A 23,939-nucleotide genomic window follows, 5' to 3' on the forward strand; every position below is an offset into this window, starting at 1 on the left:
ATCCTATATGCAGCAGCATGATTAAAGAAGTGACGGGGACAACAAAAATAGTGTATAAGAGAACTGGGAAAGTAGCTCTTCTGTTTTTGTCAAAGGGCCCTCTCTCGTCCCAAACATTTTAAAAGACTACTGCAGCTCCCTTTGGATCAAAACCTAATATTTATTCTCAGCACTTCTTAATTATTCTTCCATAAAGAGTTCCCACATTTTTCGTTCTAATTCCTTATGTTAAAGGAAATCTTTCAGAACCAGGATCTGCAAAATCTTCAACAAATTTATAATAAATCTAGGTACCTAAATCTAGGTAATAATTACCTAGAGCTCATTGATTTGTGTGTCTTCATGATTTAGAAAAGGAAGTTTCAATGTAGCAATCATAGAGTTGTGAGGGGACCTTGTAGGTCACCTAGTCAAGCCCTCACCTTGATATACAAAATCCGGTGGCAGTCTATGCCCTGTCTAGTCTCTGCTTGAGGACTGTCGCTGAGCAGGAGGCCATCCATTGCTAGAAGGTTTTTATCACTTACACCCAAAATGTAATCTCATTTTGATGCAGCAGGAAACAGTTTTTTGCAATCTTCTGTGTGACAGCTATTTATTATTTGATCAGTGCTTCTATAGCCCATGTCAGTGTTCTATGGGTGGCACATGTTCAGTTTCTTCAGTCTTTCTTCGCAATACTTGTTTTCCATATTATTCATGTACATCTTTATTCTCTTCTAAATCAGTTCCAAATTGTCAGTTCAGTGGTGCCCCACTTGACGATTACCTTGTTAGACAAGGAAATCACTTAACGATGTGTTTTTTGTGATCGCAAAATGATGTTTAGATAGGGAAAATTCGCTTTACGATGATCAGTTCCCTGTTTCAGGAACCGATTTTTCGCTTTACGATGATCAGAACACAGCTGACTATCGGGTTTCAAAATGGCCGCCCGCTATTTAAAATGGCTCCCCGCTGTGTTTAGGAAGGCTTTTTTGCAAGACAGCCACCAGAAAATGGCCGCCCTATGGAGGATCTTCACTGGACGCTGAGGTATTTCGCCCATGGGAATACATTGAACCAGTTTTCAATGCATTTCAATGGGCTTTTTCATTTCACTTGATGAGGATTTCGTTCTACAGCGATTTTGCTGGAACGGATTATCCTCAGCAAGCGAGACACCACTGTATTTATTTATTTATGTATTTATGTATTTATGTATTTATGTATTTATGTATTTATTTATTTATTTATTTATTTATTTATTTATTTATTTATTTATTTATTTATTTATTTATTTATTTATTTATTTATTTATAAGGACAGCATCCGGAGCTGGACACAATATTTCCTGTGAAAGCTGGCTAGTACAGAATGAACTGGCAGCATCATGACCCATGACTTGGAAACACTGGTTCTTTTTTGCAGCCTAAAATCGCATGCAACTGTATCACACTGCTGACTCGCTCAGCATTTGTTCAACAAGAACATGCAGTCTATATGTAAAGGTTGCTGTGGTTCAGATAGTAATGTTCCAAACATGTGACAATTTTATTCATTTATGTATTACTTCAGCCCTTTCTAGAAATACTAGCTTACATGCATTTCTAAACAAGCACTCAGCCAACTGCTTAGGGTCCAACCTGCTCAATTTCAGCAAAAGAACTATGTCTTATGTATCCACACCATTCTGTGGACCCTACCATCTTCTTCAATGCACTGATGGTTTCTTCTGCCTTAAACACAATCCATATCCTTTACTTAGCATGTTAGTTATGTTGCTTCTTCATAGTGGCCTCTGTGAATGCACACAAATGGGTTTATCCTGCCCCTGTGCAGGACGTTTGGAAGATTCTAGAGCTTGGAAAAAAAGAGTCAATTAGTTTTCCCCCCCCATGGGGTTTGAGCTCCACCTCCTCAATCTTCCTTTCAGTTTCCTCTTTTCTGCCATTCGCGTAGTACATTAGGATACTAGAGCGCTAAGGAAAGTGATTTTAGCCTTGCTAAGTTGATCTTTCATTTTTTTCCATATTGTTCTTTATTATTCTTACTATTCTACCTGTTTTTCAAACGATAGAACCTTGCATTTTTCTCCTGTTCTATCATTGTTTTTCCCCCCTTCCCGCAATGGTTGTTCCCCCCTTTTTCTTTTGTTTTATGGTCCCTCGGGGCTTCAAGAAGTGCTCTGTTTGTCTTCGACAAATTCCACTTACAGACGGGCACAATCTTTGTCTTTTTTGTTTGGGGGGAACCCATCTCACCCAGTCGTGCACCATGTGCAGGAGTTTTTCCAAGCAGGCTATTAAGCTCCGGCTACAACGCATCAAATCTTTTTTTAACAACTCTCAACCTTGCTATGGAGGCTTCAGCCCTCCCTTCCTCCAACCCTCCTCACCAGGAGGCTGCTAAATCAACCACTAGCCCTGCTGCCCAGTCTCTATCCCGCATGGCTTCTTTACCTGTGAAATCCAAGAACTCTAAAACCTAAGCCGGCTTCTTCCAAGGCTCAGTCGCGGTCTACTGATCCTGCAAATAAGAAAAAGGACAAGGAAAAGCTTAAGAGGCAAAAGGACTTAGCCAAACCGGCTACAGCACCTCTTGCTATACCTCCTATAGTACAGGAGTCTTCGAGAGATGATATTGGGCTTTCCAATAGGGAGGAACGCACTATACCTCCAGCCCAACAAGCTCATGATATCCTGAGCATGTCTCCGAGTTTGGGCCAATTTGGGGCTGTTGCACCATCCAGCCCGGCCATAGCCCCTTTAGCCCTTGTTCCTCAGGGTGGGCAGATACCAAGACTGAGTCGGAACAGGAGTCTGCTTCTTGCACTCCTAGGAAAAGTAAGGAGAAATGCAAACATGTCTCTCCATACCAGCCGTCTGGGCTTGAGGAGCAATATTACCATCCTAAGGGCTTACCTTCTTATGATCACCCATACCCTGACCGGTACCATCCATATCCATACCAGAGCTATGGATATCCGGATCAATACAGAGGGCTGGACCACCCACTACCACCCTGGTACCCTTTCATAGCTCCTCCACAACAACCGTCATTGCAGTACCAAGGGGATGTCTCCACTCCTCATCCCTAAAGAGACCGATGATACCAACGCCTTCCACGCCGCCTAAACGACTCAAACTTCATAAGGGCCATTCCTCGGGGAAAAACATTGTTTGCGGATATTACTATTGACCAAGTGTGGAGGGGGAGTAGTCTCTTTTGCTACTGTACATGAGTGAAGAAATCCTGCTGTGTTTACTGTTTTTTTTTGTATTGAGGTGCTCAACATGCTTTCATAACTGTTTCAATGAAGAGGAGAAAAATTGTGCGTATTCATTTCTTCCTTAAGACTGTCAGAACTGGTTTGTTGATATAGTCCTACACAGTTTTCTCTATTTTGGGCCTCTATATAGGGGGATGGCTGTGGGGGGACAATAATGTTTTGTGCCTGCTTTTAAAAAATTATGACTAAGCCACCAGTTTATATGTGTGTAAAACAACAGTCTGCAAATGATATTGTAGTTTACTAAATAATTTAGGTACACTTCAACATAAACACATCTTGCTTCCTTTTATTAATTATTATTAAATCAAAACAAATACAATGTGTCTTTTCATCACCTTGAAGATCTCTTTCCAGTTAACTGCAAAACTGTGTCTATTCCTGAGAATGACTGAAATTTTGGTTTTCCAGTTTTCCTAGGAAAGCAAATGGTTTCAGAATCTTCAACAGTAAAACAAACATAGATATCCCAGGGGCACATAGTTTTCTATTGCAGTTGGATTAAACCAGTGGTTCTTAACCTTTCTGAAAGAAACGCCCCCTTGAGCCATTGAGGAAGTTATCATCACGCCCCTCCCCGCGGTGATATCTTATTTATTTATTTATTTATTTATTTATTTATTTATTTATTTATTTATTTATTTATTTATTTATTTATTTATTTATTTATGACACTTAAATCCAATGACCCCGGAAAACAAAATTCAATTCTAAGAAAATGAAATGCCCTAAAAAAGTATAATTTAATTATTTAGTTGAAAGCGAATTTTAAGACGCAAAAAGAAATATAAAAAGGGCATAAAAACAAACCACAATGCAGGAACTAAACATTTCAAGACGAAAACTCTGAAACTAAATTAAGATTGGAGGAAAATATATATTCATGCACACTGTACTGTAAAAAGGCTGCAGCCATCTTAACAGGTTTGGCTTGCTCCAGCGCCCCCCTACCGCCCCCCTTCTGCTCCAGCACCCCCATGCCGCCCCTTTTGGTTCTACCGCCCCCCTGAAAAATGAAATCGCCCCCTGGGGGGCAATATCGCCCACGTTAAGAACCACTGGATTAAACCTTCAGTTGGAGCCAATTTTCAGTGCTTTGGTATTACAAGAATAACACATGATAGATCTGAAATTAATACCTGCTGGGATTGTTTGGCAGCATCAGTGTTGTTGTTGCAAAGCATTCCTAACCATCCTTCTGTGTAGTTTCACTCTCTGGAATAGTTTCACAACATGTTGTAAAGAAAATGCTTGTTACAAGGGACTGTTGCGAAATAATCTCAAATTATGTATTTGGAACTCTAAAATTGTCCATTTATGCTGGGTAGGAATTTTCCTACAAATTACCTATATCAGTCCTGTACAGTCTCATTGATACTCCATTCAGTCATGCCTGATTTCAAGTCCATCCATTACCAGTAGCTGATTTATTCTGCTTCCTGACTTATGATCACTTTGGTCAAGCCATCCAAGTAGTAAGGAATTGTCAATGAAAAAAATGAGAGTGCAAGAAATTTACATATGCAGTAAGACTGTATAATTTGGTCTCTCAGTCATAAAGAATCATAATCATTGGTACACTTTAGAAATCTCAGATATAGGGCCATATCCAAGTATTGCAGTTGGGGCCCTAGATTCAGCTCTTAACCTTGATGCCTGTGTGCCCTTGGTGGCCAGGAGGATACATTAGTTGCTAAAATTAGTGCACCAACTGCATCCATTCCTGGGAATGTTACGTCTGTTTACAGTCAGAAATATATTGATCTCATCTTGTTTAGTGCAGCACAGTGGTGCCTCGCATTACGACGTTAATTCGTTCCAGCGAAATCGCTGTAGAACGAAAACATAATGCGAAATTAAAAAGCCCATAGAAATGCATTAAAACCCAATTAATGCATTCCTAGGGGCTTGAAACTCACCGTCCAGTGAAGATCCTCCATAGCGCGGCCATTTTCGCTGCCTGTGCAGCGAGGAATCCGTCCCAGAAAAGAGCGGGGAGCCATGTTTTTTACCCAGCGTCCATTTTGAAACCGCCAATTAGCTGGCCGAAAATCATCGCTTTGTGAGAATCGGTTCCCGAAGCAGGGAACCGATCATCGCAAAGTGAAATTCCCCCATAGGAAACATCATATTGCGATCGCAAAACCTTCAACATAAAGCGATTTCGTCGTAAAACAGAGTGCCCGTAATGCGAGGCACCACTGTAGTACCTCGGTTTATGAAATTAATGTGTTCTACAGGACGTTACATAAAGTGAAAAAATTGTAAACCAAAACACAGATTGCCATAGGAACAGGGGTGGCACTATAAACCTCCAGGCACAATGCATCCTTGGGAAACTTTCTTCGTACTCCGGGGGGAAAAAGTAAACTGAACCATTATTTTCAAAGGATTTTTATTTGTAAACCGAAAATTACGTTAACCGAGGTGTTCGTAAACTGAGGTACTACTGTATACTGTAACATACTCTGCATTGGGCTGCTTTTGAAAATTATACAGATACAGCAAATAGTATCACACTCAGCCATCTACATGTCTACAGAGACAAGCTGCTGGCCATAGGGAGCATGTGATTCCCTTGTTTTAATAGCTTCACTAACTACTCAGTTGCTGCCAGACATTATTCAAAATACTAGTTATGATGAGGGATGGGACTTCCAAGTTAACCCAAATGGAAAACAAACATGAAAGAGGCTCTTTCTTCCAATTTTGGATTATGTTGTTAGGGTCTGATAGAGAACCTCTGAAATCTGATACTTTTGATTTTCCAAAAGAAAGCTTTACTAAAAATAATGGATTTTTATTGGAATTATTCTACTAGATTTCCTTTCTTTGATTAGGGCTAACATGTAAAATCACCTTGCACTGATATTGAAAAAATAGCCCTCCTACACCACTTCTTCCTCCCTCTTCTCACCTCAGCCATTACTGCTACTACGCATCTCTTGGCTCTACCGGCCCTGATTTTTCATCCCTTTCTTTTATCTCTCTGTTGCTATGCATCTCCTGTCTTGCCAGCCAGTCTTCCATCCTTCTCCTTACTTCCTTGCCACTGCTAATGCCACATGCCTCCTTAGTCTGCCCACCTGACTCATTTTTTCCACTCTCTCTCCTTGCCTTGCCACCACCGCCAGACTTTTTTGGAATAGCACCAGAATCCTGAAAGCCTAACTGAAAGAATCCAAAAAACTGGGTTGGATTTGGGGTTTACTGAAAGATCCAGTACATGAATGATGCAAAAACTAATGAGATATATTGGAAAAACCCTAAATGAACAAAAGTGGAAGGTTTTAGTCATGCATGGCCATCTCATGACAAGAGAAGACTCCCTGGAAAAGACCCTGATGTTGGGAAAATGTGAAGGAAAGAGGAGAAGGGGGTGACAAAGGATGAGATAGTTGGACAGTGTCATCGAAGCTAACAACATGAATTTGACCCAACTCAGGGAGGGAGTGGAAGACAGGAGGGCCTGGCATGCTCTGGTTCATGGGGTCACGGAGAGTAGGACATGACTAAATGACTAAACAACAACAACTCATGCACATCCTTAGTTGTGGCTTCTAAAGCTCTGCAAAATGTAGCAAATAGTTATCCAAGAGGCCTCATGCTCCTTTAACAGCCTTTCTGAGTTTTCACTTCCTCAGGAAATGCCCTTTCTTTTTGCCCTGCCATTGTTTGCACCCATTCTTTCATGGGAATTCAAGAAAAGGCTTTCTTAGAAATTACTCCCATATTCAGAAATGCTTAACCTGGGTACCTTCCCTCCTTTATGACCAGCTTCTGTCAGGAAAAATCATTTCTATTCAGACCAGCCTTTGGCTTGTCTCTTGACATGCAAATATGTTATTTTTAGTTTTAATTGGTTGTCTTTTCTGATCTAGAACACAGTCATTAACTAGACAATACTAATGAGTCAAAACTAGGCCATCTGAAGCTGTGTTGCATCTAAACAGTTGATGTTATGCTGGATCTGCCTCTTTCCTAGCCTACAGATGCTGGGAATGATTTAAGATTACCCTCATCCTGGTCTAACTTTGTGCCACTACTTTGACTGTGTTTCTGGCTGGAGATGGTTTTGATCCGTTGTAAGTCATCTTGTCCTAAGAGGCACTCATGCTCTATGCCATTTTTTACTGTTCTGCTGGCCTATCTTAGCCAGGAGAACTGGCTAGACCTCTGAGATCGGTTGGAAGAAAAAGGTTGTGTAGTGCCTGATTGTAACACCTTAAAGCTAACATCACACATCTTTGAGTCAGGATTCCTCTGAGTACAGATGTGTCACCTTTCTTTTTATGTTTTTTTATTTAACATTTTGCTATATTTGTATTACTGTTCTTAGAGACTCACACTGGAACTGAAGAGGGTTCAGTTCTCCACTCAGCTGTAGAAACTTGCTGAGGTGGTGGCCAAAATAAACCAGTCTCTGAACGCCTCACATACCTCATGTCAAAAGTCAAAAGCAGCTTAACAACACATAATATAAATCACTGCTGTTAGTTGATTTGAACAGCCTCTCACTCACTGGCTGTGAATATGGCATACTAAAAAAAAAGAAGTAGATGAATATTACATGGGACAAGAGACTGAATAATAAATTAAAAATTCTTGCTCAGTTGATGTTTGCAAACCAGATGCCTTCTCCAAAAGCAATTTTTTGTTTTAAAGATATTGTATTTCCCAGATACTTAGAAGGATTAGTGTTTGATTAGATACTTTCAGTGGAGTTGCAGTGTTCTCAAAGAGAGAGCAGCCAGAATACATCATAGTTCTAAGGCTTTTCAAAAGGAATCACTTTTCAGTGTAAAAGTAATAAAATAAAGTGGCATGCAAGACCTCTCAACTGTCTCTCATTCAACAGCACCTTTACGGTGTTTTTGAATGCAATTAATAAAATACTACAGCTTCATAGTCAATTCACTTTAAATTTCAAGCTGTAATCTTTATTTGTGGTACATTGGATAACGAGGTCACATGAGATAATACCATCAATATGCATTTTCATTTCTAATATTATTAAAACACCAAGGGTATTCCTTTGTTCTTTTCTAAGGAAATAATTAATATCACCCATGTCAAATGAGCAAGTTCAAAGGTCTAACTGCTCATAATTAAATTATAAACGAAGCATGATATTAAAAATTAAAGCAATTAGAGTTTTCCCCTATGTTAATGTTCAATGCATCTCAATTGAGTCTTTCCAGCTGTAACAATGTTGCATCCTTCTAGTTGTCAAGGTTTTCTGTTATTTTTTGATAGGCTTCAATATTTGAATTTTATTGTTTGAAATTCAGAACTTTTGTTTTGAAGTTTGGATTTTGGATATTTAAAAAATATTGTATAACAAAAAGAAAACAAAGAAAAAGCAAAATCTTCAGGTGCTTTCAGTGTGAGCTTTCATTACTTAAATCTATTATAAATTTTATAAATACTTACTTTCTGACAGTGTCTTGGATCTAGATTAAGTTATGCTTTTTTCACATAGCAACTTGTTGGACTTAAGTAATTACTAACTTGTTCACACTGAGTCTGCATCCAACCAAATTGTCAGAAAGGCAGATTCAGTATTTCTGAACTTCTAATGAAGCTCTTAAATCAAGTAGAATTCATAATAGGAATGTTGAAAAAAATCTGAACCAAGAGACAGTGATTGGATTTAAAAGCTGTTTACTCATATATGGGCTGCAATCCTACTCACATTTAACTAGGAGAATTGTTCAGAGTAGCAAAGTAATAAGTGTAGGATTGTCCTGTCAAATGACTTTTTCCAAGCCTTGTGAAATTGATTACTTTTTCTTCAGCAGCTGAACCTCATTCCATATCACAAACTGCTTTTGAAACAGCTTTCAGTTTCAAAAATAATTTGCCCCTATAGGGAACCTGCTACTGGGAAAACAGAAGCCAGGAGCAACCTCTTCCAAGCTGGTATCTTCTATATATAGTTTGATTTATATTTCATTATCACTGATCATCAGCCATGCTGGCTGAAACTAATAGAAGTTGCAGCCCAAGACTTCTGGAAGGTGCTACATCATGGGAAGCTGTTTTGGTGATATCCTTGAGGCCACAAAGAACTTCACATTCTTGGGATCCCGGCCTGTAAATTTGCATTTTCTTAAGCAATGCAAAATAGGAGATTTGGTTTGGAATCCCACCTTACCATTAACACCAACTTTCCCCCAGTACACAAAGTTCTTTATATTTATATGACAGTCCTTAGATCAATTAAACCAAAATAATTACAGTTTCAACCTTTCCAACATAAAAACATAACAGAATTACCACTTACTTTAAAATCTACTTAAAATTCATAATTTAAAGCCATTTAAAATCTACACATCTAAAATTTATCTACGCTTTCATTTCTGGAATCTAAGTATCGCCATGTAGAAACTTGCAACGTGATAAGTAATCTTAGAGTCTTTATATTCAGGAAGAAACTGGAGTCTAATTTCTTCTGTACGACCTGGGATTTTTTTAAACAGTGGAAAAATAATCTGGTTACCTGCAGTCTCATCGTGGGGACAGGTAAAAAAACATGTGTTGCATAGTTTCTACCACCCCTAGTGAACAGGAGAAAAGTCTTTCTGCATGAGGCACATTCCTATATTTCCTTCGAGAATGGCAAACGAAAGAGCAGAGCATCTTGCTAGTATAAAAGCGCTTCTAGATCCTCTCACTTCTAAATCGTCTCACTTTTAAGAGTGAGTCTGCCAGTTCCATGGGTTTATTAATGTAGGCCCTTAACAAAAGATTCTTTACACTAGCAAGATCAGCTTGGTGTTCTATATCCTCAATTCTTTGTTTGACTAATTTCCTTGCCTTGTTTATTTGGTACAACAGCAGCACTTGTGCAGATAGACCAATTTTCATCAAATGGCTCTGGACAGCCTTTACCCAGTTGGATTGGAAATCAAGGGCAGAAGGGATTTGTTATGTGACACAGTTTTTTTTAATGTTGCTTCTTCCCTTCATGTTTAGGCAGAAAAGGGTACATCTACAAACTCTGAGGGCCCTATCAGAAGTTCAGAAAATGACACCACGTGAACGGATGAGGCTGCGGAAGCTAACCATTGCTGATGAGACAGCAAAGAAACTGAAGTAAGAATCAAATTACTATTTTAGCCTCCAAAAGACTTTGCCTTCTCCTAGTCTAGAGAGAAACTAACTCCTTTGTGGAATTAGTCTACCTTGCCTTTTATCATTTTCTTCTCCTCCTGCTTTCTTCAGTTTCTATTTTTTCCCCAACAGTACCTCTAAGACACTGCTCAGTTTTGTCGGAGGATCATTTGTATGCTTTTAAAGCAGGGGTCAGGGAACTTTTTTACCTTTTACTCCCCCAAAAAATTTATATACGCCAACATTACCCTCTTGATTTGAAAGGAAGGAAATCATACATTATTTGAATTCAAAGTATTATTGATTCTACACAGGCTGTGTACTGAACTAGCAGGTTATATCATCAGTATCAATTGCTGCCAGGCTATGTACCGAACTAGCAGGATGCACCAAATTTAATAAAGATGTGCACTATTTTTGCTGGAACACATTGCACTCCGGCAATGGGGTAGTATAGGGAGTAGTGTATCCAACTTGCCTAGCAAGTTGCATTAATTTTTTCCTAGCTCTCAGAGGATTTAATCATCATCAGTGGTTGCCAGAGTGGTGCTAGCAATGACGTGCTTGTTAAAGACAGCCAATGCAGAGTTGGGGGGGGGGGCTTTTACTACCACTTTAATCATTCTGTGTCTGGTGTGCAAAAAGAAACAAACCAGGCTAATGGTCTTGTAACCTGCCCTGGTGCCACAGCCCAATATCAAAGGACCAGAGCGCTAATTTTTTTATCATCATTAATGGAAAACTCAGCAGTGGCCAGAAGATTGGAAAAGATTAGTCTACATCCCAACCCCAAGGAAGGGCAGTGCCAAAGAATGCTCCAACTACCGTACAATTGAACTCATTTCACATGCTAGCAAGGTGATGCTCAAAAACCTGCAAGGTAGGCTTCATCAATATGTGGATCAAGAACTCCCAGAAGTACAAGCTGGATTTCGAAGGGGCAGAGGAACTAGAGACCAAATTGCTAATGTGTGCTGGATTATGGAGAAAGCCAGAGAGGTCTAGAAAAACATCTATGTCTGCTTCATTGAATACACAAAAGCCTTTGACTGTGTGGACCACAGCAAACAGTGGCAAGTTCTTAAAGAAATGGGAGTGCCTGACCACCTTATCTATCTCCTGTGAAATCTATATGTTGGACAGGAAGCAACAGTTAGAACTGGATATGGAACAACTGATTGGTTCAAAATGGGGAAAGGAGTATGACACGGCTGTATATTGTCCCCCTGCTTATTTAACTTATATGCAAAATACATCATGCAAAAGGCAGGACTGAAAGAATCCCAACCTAGAATTAAGATTGCCTGAAGAGATACCAACAACCTCCAATATGCAGATGATACCACTCTGATGGCAGAAAGTGAGGAGGAATTAAAGAACCTCAACATCAAAAAAACCAAGATCATGGACATTGGTCCCATCACCTGCTGGCAAACAGAAGGGGAAGATATGGAGGCAGTGACAGATTTTACTTTTTTGGGCTCCATGATCACTGCAGATGGGGAGAGCAGCCATGAAATTAAAAGACACCTGCTTATTGGGAGAAAAGTGATGACAAACCTATTATGACTTGTCAGAAAGATAAGTAAAGCAAATTAAGTGTGAGCTTTCACTACAAACTAAAATAACCAAACAAAGGGTACTATACTACAGTGGCATCATAAGAAGACAAGCTCCCTGGAAAAGGCAGCAATGCAGGAAAAAGTGCAATGCAGTAGGAAAAGAGGAAGACTGCACATGAGATGGATTGACTCAATAAAGAAACACACAGTCTTTTGTTTGGTGATGCAGTCAAAGTAGGACCAGGAGCAGAAAGACTGGGATTCAGATTTTGGGAATAAACTGTGATACTCACCTGCTTTGGGGATGAGAAATAGAGAAACGTGGTTGCTACACACTTCAGACTTCTGCTGTTCTCAGCAGAAACTGCAGAGCTAAATGCAGTGGAGATTAAATTTTAGAAGGTTCCTTTTTTCATGGTTTTATGAAAGAGTCAATCTCTCTCTCTCTCTCATGCACACACACACACACACGCACGCACAGAGAGAGAGAGATCCTTCCTCCCTCAATTTTGAACAATTAGTTGCTTCAGTTCAGTATGTCCATTTCCTCTCATTACATTTAAACAAGCTTGATGAAGTCACCCTTTCCCCCCTTAATTCAAGCCTTCCATCCTTCTTACCTGTTCCTTTTTTCAGTTTTGAGTCAGTCTCTCTCTCTCATACACAGACACACACACACATCCACCCACCCACCCACTCTTGCTCCCTCCCTCAATTTTCTACTAACATTTAACCAAGCTGATGAAGCCACCCGTCGCTCTCTCGCACCTTCCTTCCCTCCTTAATTGGAGCTTTCCCTCCTCCTGCTTGCAGTCACCTCTGGCGGAAGTAGTCATTCACAAGCCAGATTGACTGCCCAGGGCTGTTCTACAGCTGTAACCAATCAAGCAGCCTTATCTCCACTCTCTAAAAGAACGGAGGATTTACAAGTGCCACAACCAAGGAAGGAGGGAGACATGACTTCCATTTAGAGGTTCAGCTGCAGGGGGTGGGAGTGGGGGGGAGCCCTCTGCTCATTACCCCCAAGATTTTCATTTTTACCCCATTTGGGGTAATTTACCCCATTCCCTGACCTCTGTTTCAGAGCAATTATATTTGTAAATATCATGAGACTATTTTTGATGTAGTTGTTTTCTTCTGCAAGTCTATATCAGCATTTTCCATGTGTACGAACAGATGGTATATTCAGATACAAAACATACTAGGGTACTGTTCTGCTTTATTTGATAAGGCAGAAAAGTCCCACTTTGGAGTTGAAGAGAAATTGGTGAAATGTTCCTGTTTCATTGGAGCTTCAATTTCAAAACATGCTTTGTTAAAGAGTGTTAAAAGAATATGTTTCAGAAAGATGTTAGTTCCCTGCCTCCTTCCCAAACCTTTCCTTCTGTGGAGAATGACCCTATTCAATTTAGGACAATTTGCTTTTCCCACAGTAGACGCCTGTGACACAACTCATTTAATTCAGCAATTCCTGTCTTCAGATGTTCACAGAGGCTATTATGAACTGTGACATTTGTTGTTTCTGGATACTGTGAAAATGTATGAATCCATAGTATAATATGAGTCTGTTTGGTACAAGAGGCAGTATGTCTCTAAGTATCAGTTACTGGGGAACATAAGCAGGCATCTTCCATGTGGACTTCTCACAAACAACCAAATGAATGCTGTGTGAGCAGAACACTGGAAAGACTTTCTAGCAAGAGTCTTCTTGCACTCTTAAGAATCTTTTAAAAGGAGTGTTGGGGGCTTTAGAGGGAATGAGGGAGCAGCTAAGTACTTTTTCATAATTTTCCTTTTGCTCACATATAGACATGAAAAAGCAATATATTTTGAAGTTCTTAATACAGTGGTGCCTCGCTTAACGAGCGCTTTATTTAACAATGAATTCGCTTAGCGATGGCTTTTTTGGAGCGATCTTGCGCTCCGTTTAACAATGTTCCATATGGGCGATTTTCGCATAGCGATGTTTGTTGACCATGCTTCACATAGCAATGACAGTTTGGGTCCCCCTGTTTCGCTTAACGATGGTTTTGACAGCCTCATGTTGGCTGTTTTTTATACGTTTAAAAATGTTTAAAAATGTTTAGAATGCTTGAAATCATAAGTGCACTTAATAAACCCTTTGTTAAACTAATTTGACTTTGTTCCGACTCTTTTTAAATTTGTTGTAATTTTTTCCCCCATTGAGATGCATTGAATAGGTTTCAATGCATTTCAATTGGGGAACCGTGTTTCGCTTAGCGATGTTTCCTATGACGATTTTCGCTTAAGGATGGCAATCTGTTCCCATTGGAACGGATTATCCGGTTTTCAATGCATTTCTATGGGAAACCGTGTTTCGCTTAGCGATGTTTTCCCATAGCAATGAATTTTTTGGAACCAATTAAAATCGTTAAGCGAGGCACCACTGAACTGTTTTTTGGATCACCTAGCCTGATGAAGAATTCTGGAAAACTTGGAAGCTTGTACATTTTTTTAAAAAAATGTTTGTTCACATTTCAAGTCCTTAATAGCTATTCCTTTATTACTTTCTGTATAGGTAATACTCGTGAGTAATAAATTTCGTTTTATTGTGTCAAAAGCCATGAAATATTAAGGCAGTCAAATAGTCAATTTTTTTCATGGCTCTAAAAAGGCAAACTGGTAGGTCCTGTGACTGAAAATACAAAATTAGGAATATGAATGTTACTATTTATTCCTCATACCAGCAGAATTCTTTGAGTGAATGATAAATGCCAGAGCAGTCATTTGAAACGTCTTACTCTGTTTACTGAATACCAATACTGACTTTCTTTTCAGACAGTTGGCTGAAGAAAAATATCAAGAAAATCTTAAAAGAATGCAAGAGCTTAGATTCCGTAACTTTCATCAAGCAAATATAGATGTGCTCCATGTAAGGAGAGATTCTATTTTTCATATAAGTTTTCCAGAAACTGAGATAACTTTTATTATTTTTACCTAACAGTTGTGGATAACAGTTGCATAATGTAAGCAAAGCTAAGTTTTGATCTGTTCTTTGTAGGCAAGTAAAGAACCCCAACTATGATTTTTGTGGGTTCATGCATGCACTTTATGTATAGGAAGAGCTAGTCAGTTTTGACCTAAGACATTTTGCTGCATGAGTCAAAGTACTAGATCCTACTATTCTCAATCCACATTTAGAAGCTGACCAAACAGCCTGTTGAATCTTAATAACTACAGGACAGCATCTTCCACTGCATCTGAGGGGAGCAAGATAGCTTAGGGGGTACAGGGTAGGCTGCTTGGTGAAAAGTTTGTCTTTCAGCACCTTGTCTCTGCTCTGTCCTCCCACTCCCAGCACCTGATGGCTGAGATGCTTGCCTCACTTTCCTTAATGGGAGTTGAGATGTGTCGCGACTGCCACCTCCTCCTACGTCACCACAAGAGATGACAGGCCACGATCCTTCACTCACACACACACAGTACTTCGCTGCCACCAACCACACATAAACCTGACTCTTCAGACTTTGTATGGATTTTAAAAATAAAAATGATGTTTTATTGATTACAGAAATAAAAAGGAAATCACTGATTAAAAGAATCACTTATTTAAACTATATTTCTCAGACCTTCACCCTGCACAGTTCTTTATTTCTTAACTCACAGTTCCTTAATCACCTAACCTATACCTAACCCTGTCACTCTCTAATTCCCCAACAACCAACCCTCAACAACCTTCTCTCTCCTTGTACACCCCCCTTATATACACAAGCTCCACCCCTATAAGACCCACCTCCTGCCTTGCCATAGGCCAGGAAACTCCAGCCTTAGCCAAGACAGGCAGGTGACGTCATGGCACACGTCACATACCTTCCCCCTTTAATAAGTTGTTTTGTGGGGGAAAGCTAAGGTGCTTTTTCCCCAAAACAACTGCAACAAACATAAAGCATAACATTTATTACACACTTTAACACAACTACAAATATACTTACACTTTCTCCATACAGGTAAATAAAAACATGCAATGTAAACATTTATCATACCACAATACATCACTTTCAAAACACTTTACATTGCCATATACTATACACAGAGTCCATAAGTCCTTTAGGTGTCGTCTTCTGGTCTTCTGGATAAGGCGTCAGCCACACAGTTTATAGTCCCTCTGACCACCTTAACCTCGAAATCATAGTCCTGCAAAAGAAGCGCCCACCTCATCAGTTTACTGTTCTGTGATTTCATAGTCCTCAACCACGATAGAGGTGAGTGATCAGTGCACAAGGTAAAATGTCGACCCCAGATGTAAGCCTTCAGCTTCCGGATCGCAAAGATGATCGCCAAACACTCTTTCTCGATGGTAGAAAGATTCTTCTCCCTGGGAAGCAACTTCTTGCTCAGGTACGCCACTGGATGTTGGTCTCCGCTGTCATCCTGTTGGCACAGTACCGCTCCCACACCGGCATTAGACGCATCTGTGTAGATGATGAACTCTCTGTTGAAGTCAGGAGCATGCAGCACTGGATGGTTGGTTAGAGCATCTTTCAGCCGTCCAAACGCCATCTCGCACTCTTCCGACCAGGAAACGCTGTTGCTGCTCTGCTTCTTTGTCAGGTCTGATAAAGGTGCAGCAATCTCACTGAAACCGGGTATAAACCTTCTGTAATACCCTGCCAGACCTAGAAAGGACCTCACTTTCTTTTTAGTGGTAGGTCTGGGCCACTTCAGGATTGCTTCTACCTTGGCCTCTAAAGGTTTGATTAGGCCTCCTCCCACTATGTGACCTAGGTACTTCATCTCTGAGTTACCTAGCTGACACTTACTAGCTTTAACAGTTAAGCCAGCATCTTTCAACCTTTGTAGCACTAACTCTAGATGATGTAGGTGATCTTGCCAGGTGTTGCTAAAGACCCCTATGTCATCGATATAAGCTACTGTGAAGTCACTAAGCCCTTTCAGAGTATGGTCCATGAGCCTTTGAAACGTTGCTGGTGAGTTTCTCAGGCCAAAACTGAGGACCCGGAACTCAAACAGGCCAAATGGACTGCAAAATGCGGTTTTCTCTTGGTCCTGAGGATCAATTCTCACCTGCCAAAAACCTTTAACTAGGTCTAAGCAGGAGATGTACCTACACCCCCCAATGGTTTCTAAGAGGTCATCAAGCCTGGGCATAGGATATGCATCAGGTTTGGTTACTGAAGATAGCTTGCTGTAGTACACACTGAACCTGACACTGCCATCCGGCTTGTCTATTAAAATTACAAGGGCTAACCAAGCGCTAGATGAGTGTACAATAATTTGATCGTTTAGCAGCACTTCGTCTAGCTCTTTGCGAATATTGTCACAGTAATAACCTCTTACTCTATATGGTGTTACAGACTGAGAAGCATTCCCTGTGTCAGTCCTGGGTAGCACTCCCTTGTCAACACCAGGTTTGTTTGAGAACACTTCTTGAGGTTTTGTAATCAGCGTTCTACAACTATTCTGCTGTTCTCTGGATAGAGCATGGTTGATCTGCACCTCTTGAGCTTTGAACTTCTGTGGGCCCCTCCCTTCCCCGAAGGGCAACCCATGTTCCTCCTCATCAGCCTCTTTTATTGCAAACTGCACATGGATGGTCTCTCTGTAATAAGGCTTCAGGGCATTTATGTGAATGACCCCCCTGCCTAACCTTTTCAAAAGTTTGGATGTATGAGAGGTTCCTAAATCTGTGATTGTCTCAGAAGGAAAACCCATCCTACTCCTGTAATTCACTAAGGCTTCTGCCACAGTCTGGGTCTCTATAGTTAAAATAAATCTGTTCCCCCGCTTAGTGGCATTGGGCATTGGACCTATGATATCCACCCCTAGACGTGTAACAGGAGTTGAAATCACTGGTAATGGGCATAGCTTTGCTCTGGTTTTATCACAATTAGAGCCCTGTCTCTGACAAATATGGCATCTTTGACAGAAACTCTTAATATGTTTACCCATATCAGGCCAGTAAAAGTTTTGGGCTATTCTTTGTTTGGTCTTGTTAATCCCCATATGAGCTGAGAAAATGTCTGCATGTCCCTTTTCCAGAATCATAGGGCGATATTTCTCAGGCACCACCAACTGTCTCTTAACTTCAGGCCCCCCTTTTGAAATATTATTCAGTTTTTCCCTATAAAGTAAATCATCCTTAATAATAAAACGTTCAGGGCACTCAGGTGATAAATCTTTATCAGTCACCTTTGCAAAACAGTATTTTAAGGTGGGATCTGCTGTTTGTTCCTTGACAAAGAGGCTTTTCTGAGGTATTTCAACTGAGAATGCCTCAGGTTGTGGTACAAATTTCTCTGGCTCTTGAGAGTCATTCTCACTACTGGCTTCACTTTGTACTGATTGTGCACGTGTTACCACTAGGGCACTCTTGACATGCTTTGTTAAGTCATTACCAATAAGAAAAGGGGTAGGGATCTCAGAAGACACCCCCACTCTCCACAATCCCTTCCAACCTTGATATTCAATTTTCAAGTCAGCTACAGGTAGTGAAACTAGTTCTGACCCAATCCCTTTCACAGATAGAGTCTGGTCAGCAATCATACAACTTTGTGGTACTATGTCTGAGTGGCATATGGAAATTTCAGAACAGGTGTCTCTCAAAGCTGAATAGTCATTTTCAAAAACTTTTATCCTGTCCCCAGCAGATTCCAGTAAAGCAGCATTGGTCTGTATGTAATAGCAATGGACAACTTCAGCGAGAGGTAGCTCCTTCAATGTATCCAATTCAGAGCTCCTAACTGCCTCTGCCTGGGTTTCCATGACAACAGAGCTTTCACTAGAAGAAGCTTGAGGTTTACTCTGAACACAAAATACAGCCTTTGCTTCTTTTACATTAACTTTCTGAGGTGGAATTTCTTTATTTTGCCTTGTATTAAAACATTGTGAAGCAATGTGGCCCTTCTTTTTGCAAATGAAGCAGATTCTCTCCCCCCATGAGCTTTTCCCATCAAATCTCTCAAGTTTCTCTTTTCCCTCCAAAACTTGTTTACTGTGCTGGCCCTGTTCTGAGGGCTTTTCACCAAAATGGCCGCCCATTTTTGGCGGGCTCTGAACTAACCCTTTGGAGTACTTAGGGTCCCATGTTTCCCTCATGTTTTCTTCAGAATAATTCAGGTTTTGAAGTTGTGCCTTAACCTGTGTGCCTTCTTTTGGTTTCAGAATAGTTTGTGGCTTTATCTTTCTTTCACACTCATAAACCATATCCACTGCCACTTTGGATTGTAAATCTTTTCCCTCAGAAAACTCATCTATGCCGTATGCATCCTTAAAAACTTGCCTTAATAGAGTAAACCCAGACCTCTGTTTCTCTTTCAGTTGTTCAATATATCTATTCTCCATTTGCTTAAATATATTGTCAATCTTTTCCATCTCTTCCATATACCTATCCCAGTCATCATCCCTACTGGATTTTTCCTCACTATTTATTTTCATTTGGCAAGTGTTGCAGCTTTGACAAAATTCTTTTATTTCTTTTCCCATTTTTGGCCAGTAGTACTTCTGGGATATTTTCTGCTTAGTCTTTGCCATCCCTAAATGTCCCGATAGGGTGTCTGTGTGACATTTTTCCATTACTTTCTTTCTATATTTAGAAGGAACTACAAGCAATTTTTCCTTCTTGGAGTTTATTAAGATCTCCCTACATAAAAGGCCTTCTTCACAATAATATCTCTCACGGTTCTCAGGGGTTACTGGACAATTGCTAACCATCTTAAAGCACTGCTGCAAGGTTGGATCTAGTTGTTGATCCCATTTGCTAAACTCAATAGAGTCCTCCCCCTTTGAGTTCTCCATTTCTATTTCTATTTGAAATTCATGTGCTTGAGCTAACTGAATTTTCTTAATTTCTGATAACTGTTCACCATTAGCTTCTTCCTGCACTGAGGCCACTCTTCCCTCACCATTTGACTCATCCCCAGACCAGTCTGACATTGCTTGGTCTCTTTGTTCACTCACTTCTGCCATTTGACTGCGCGTGAGAGGCATTTTAATCACACAGAAGGCTCTTTTCTATTTTCAAGCCTCTGTTTAAAACGTCACTTTTTCCTTTCCTGTGCTAAGGTCTGACACTCTCTAACAGGGTATACAAACAGATATGGCTAGGCTTGTTACTGTAGTCTCTAATGGCTTCTGCCCCTTCACTGGGCCTCTTGCCAGATTTAGAGCTACTTTAATTTTCTGCCCTTGGCTCTAATTCCAATCCACCACAGCTTCACCCTCTCTCAGGTTCTGTAGTTCACTAGGGAGATTCCAAATCTTTGCTGCCCTTGGTCTGTCTGTCCCTTCCGAGTTCTCCTAACTCTGGACTCTCAGACCAAGTCACAACAGCCTCCTGCTTTGGGCCAATCTCCCTCACAAAATGGACCTTCTAGAGCTCATAAGTCAGTTCCCTCACTCTGAAGTTTAGGTGCCTCTCTACTAGATCTGCTCCCCCCTGGAGACAAATCCTAGAGAGTTACCCACACCCCACTTCAGGTGCTCCTAACTGAAATCCTTTTGCTCTGGTCACACTAGCCAAGGCTTTTCTGGGCAACTGGGCAACTGGACAACTCGTATCCCACCCGCTGGCACCAGTTTTGTCGCGACTGCCACCTCCTCCTACGTCACCACAAGAGATGACAGGCCACGATCCTTCACTCACACACACACAGTACTTCGCTGCCACCAACCACACATAAACCTGACTCTTCAGACTTTGTATGGATTTTAAAAATAAAAATGATGTTTTATTGATTACAGAAATAAAAAGGAAATCACTGATTAAAAGAATCACTTATTTAAACTATATTTCTCAGACCTTCACCCTGCACAGTTCTTTATTTCTTAACTCACAGTTCCTTAATCACCTAACCTATACCTAACCCTGTCACTCTCTAATTCCCCAACAACCAACCCTCAACAACCTTCTCTCTCCTTGTACACCCCCCTTATATACACAAGCTCCACCCCTATAAGACCCACCTCCTGCCTTGCCATAGGCCAGGAAACTCCAGCCTTAGCCAAGACAGGCAGGTGACGTCATGGCACACGTCACAAGATGCTTTCCCATTTTCCCTAATGATAAGTAGTCCTGGAGCAAATCACTTCTTTGTTCTCTTCTTTGTCCTTCTCCATGTCTACCACCTAGCTTGTAGGTGGTCCACGGTATTGTGGAAGTTCACATAAACAGCATAATTTGTATTTCTGTGGAACATCTATCCAGGCTTGTGCATAGGCATGACTTTGAAATACGAGAACTCCAGTTGTCAGGCTCCTGAGTACTGAAAAAGCTTTCAGCACTATTCTGTGATACTGATAAACTCATTTATAAAATCAGTGAGAACAAAATTTTATTATCAAGAAAATAAACAAAAAAAGCCAAAACACATTTCTGCTATCAAACTATCACAGAGAAAAAATAGGGGGAAAAACCCAAACATGTGTGGAAGTCATCCCATAGTCAGAACAGAGGCTTCTACAAATTAGACTGTGTAGACAGTGAAGAAGTAAGAGAGCTCACATATACATATAGTATAAAGGGAGACCAGACATCTTAAAATATTATATTATATACTAAACACTTTGCAACAACTTGTGATAATAATTTTTCAATAAAATCCAGATGCTATACTTGCTTCAGCCATCAAGGTTATGTATGACTACTACCTGGATGGTAATACTAGTGGCAATCAGTACTCTACAGAGCAGAAACCCTTGGTGATCTAAATGCAGATTTTCATCAATAAATATTCAATGAATATCAATTACTGGGGACATAGTTATTTATTGATGGATAATAAATTCCAATTCAGTAAAAATCAGTTTTCAGAAGTCATGAATTATATTTCAGCCATACAATTAATATAGGTAGGTACTGAGTTAACCATAAATTTCCCAAAGTATGGAAATGAAGTTTTATTAAAATAATTCAGTTTAAACAGGTCAAGTACCATCTATTGAGTAACTTATGCTATGTTCTTTGAGGCTATCCAAAATGACTTTTTAAACGGAGCAGACTACCAATCTTTATCATTAATTTGATTCCTAGCTCTTCTTAAAACCTGTCTTACTATTATAAAGCTTGTAGAGCTTCCCCTTATCACAACAATACAACCACAACAAAAAACACGCTGATCACCATAATAACCCAATCTCCTAAAAAAGACAAAGCTGATCCCACAGCTATAAATACTCAACTATCCCACAAAACTGCACCAGAGCACAGACAGAGTTCTGACTTTTGTCCTCTGAAGATGCCGGCCACAGAGACTGGTAAAACATTAGGAAGAAAAACCTTCAGAACGGAACACGGCCAAACAGCCTCAAAAACCTACAACAACCATTGGATCCTGCCCATGAAAGCCTTCAAGGACCCAACATGACTTATGTCTCTCAACATATTAATTTTGAATGGGAGTGAGAATAAAAATGGAATGAGTGCTGATAATAAATTTGCTGCATGTTTAAGAACAGAATCCCTCAAATGTAGTTGAATAGAATAGAATAGTTGGAAGGGACCTATAAGGCCAACAGGTCTAACCCCTTGCTCAGTGCAAGAATCCAGATCAAAGTAATCTGCCAGATGGTTGTCTGGCTTTGTCTTGAATGCCTCTAGCAGCGGAGCGTTCACCACTCGCAAGGTAATTGGTTCCATTGTCTTACTGCTCTAACAATTCAGACATGTTTTCTGATATTCAGCCTAAATCTGGCTTCCTGTAGTTTGAGCCCATTATTATATGTAATGTACTCTGAGATAACTGAGAACAGATCCTGCTGTTCCTTTGTATGACCTTTCAGGTATTAGAAACGTGCTATCATACCTCCCCTCTTCTTTTCTCAAGGCTAAACATGCCCAGTTCTTTCAGTCTTTCCTCACTGGGCTTGGTTTCCAGTTCCCTGATCATCCTTGTTGTCTTCCTCTGAACTTGTTCCAGTTTGTTGGCATCCTTCTTAAACTGTGGAGTCCAGAACTAGAGAGAGTACTCTAAATGAGTCCTAACCGGTGCTGAATAGAGGGGGAGGACTAGTGCATCATGGAATTTGGAGATGATACTTCTGCTAATGCACCCTAAAATAGCATTTGCCTTTTTGCAGACACATAATACTATTGCCTTAATAGACTTAATAGGTATATCAAAGCCACAGTTCATTTCAAGTTGTTCTGGATTAACGCACATACTACATTGAGACTTGTTTCATTCATTTTTCATTAAGACCTGAGTTTTCCAAGCATGTTTCAAACAGAGTGTGCTTCTTTCTATAGAATTGTTCATTTGTATTTAAGAAGTACCAAAAGAAGACTGTGGCTAGAATCTTCTAGTACATTTCTGCTCTGCAAAATGTAATTTTCAGTAGTGAATTGTTGCAAGCAACATTCCCTCTAATTTTCCGCCAGTACCAAGCAGAAACCCCACGACGTGCATGCAAAGTTCCAGCTGCAACTGGCCCAAATGAGCAGCAACACTAAATGCGAATGTGTGACACCAATGCAGCACTGTGTAGCACCTTAGAGGGAATGTTGGTTGCAAGTTAAGTAGTTAAGCATTCCCTGTTGCACACAGAGTCATAAAATTGGTGCATGATAGAAAATACTGCTAAAAATTTCACCCCTGGCATTATGCCATTGGGCATAAATAACAGCATATTTGACTATGTTAACCTACCTTTTGTTAATAATGTACAAATCAAAGTTGGTCTTTATGAAGTTAAATGGTGTTCTTGCCAAGTTTGCTGATTTGCTTCCCACAATGTTTTAAAATCAAGCAACAGTTCATATTAAAAGAAAAACTTGAAAATTCCTGCAGTTCTTTCAGTGAGAACGTTTATTACGTTGAGACTATACTGTGATCTAACTTTCTGTCCTTTTTGTTCCAAATAAGCAATCTGATCAACAGACTAAGGAGCACTGGATTAAGTCTCAGCCTGTCACTACATTCTACTATTTGTCCATAGGACACAATGATCAAAGTGACAGTGATACAGCAGGCAGACTCTGTATTTCTGCTCCAGCAGATCATGGTAAGAGTTTG

General features: G+C 40.1%; 1 protein-coding gene across 4 annotated transcripts in view; it reads left to right on the plus strand.

Annotated features, from left to right (window-relative positions):
* NEK11 (NIMA related kinase 11) overlaps window positions 1-23,939 on the plus strand; it is a 185,290-nt gene that overhangs the window by 105,934 nt on the left and 55,417 nt on the right. For all 4 annotated transcript variants that reach the window (XM_078377350.1, XM_020806878.3, XM_078377349.1 and 1 more), the window contains 3 exons: window positions 10,250-10,369; window positions 14,749-14,842; window positions 23,790-23,928. In XM_078377350.1, the coding sequence (XP_078233476.1) occupies window positions 10,250-10,369; window positions 14,749-14,842; window positions 23,790-23,928 (353 nt within the window). The remainder of the gene's footprint in view (window positions 1-10,249; window positions 10,370-14,748; window positions 14,843-23,789; window positions 23,929-23,939) is intronic.

This window comes from Pogona vitticeps, chromosome 6 (genome assembly GCF_051106095.1).
Source record: "Pogona vitticeps strain Pit_001003342236 chromosome 6, PviZW2.1, whole genome shotgun sequence".
In the NCBI taxonomy this organism is placed as follows: Eukaryota; Metazoa; Chordata; class Lepidosauria; order Squamata; family Agamidae; genus Pogona; species Pogona vitticeps.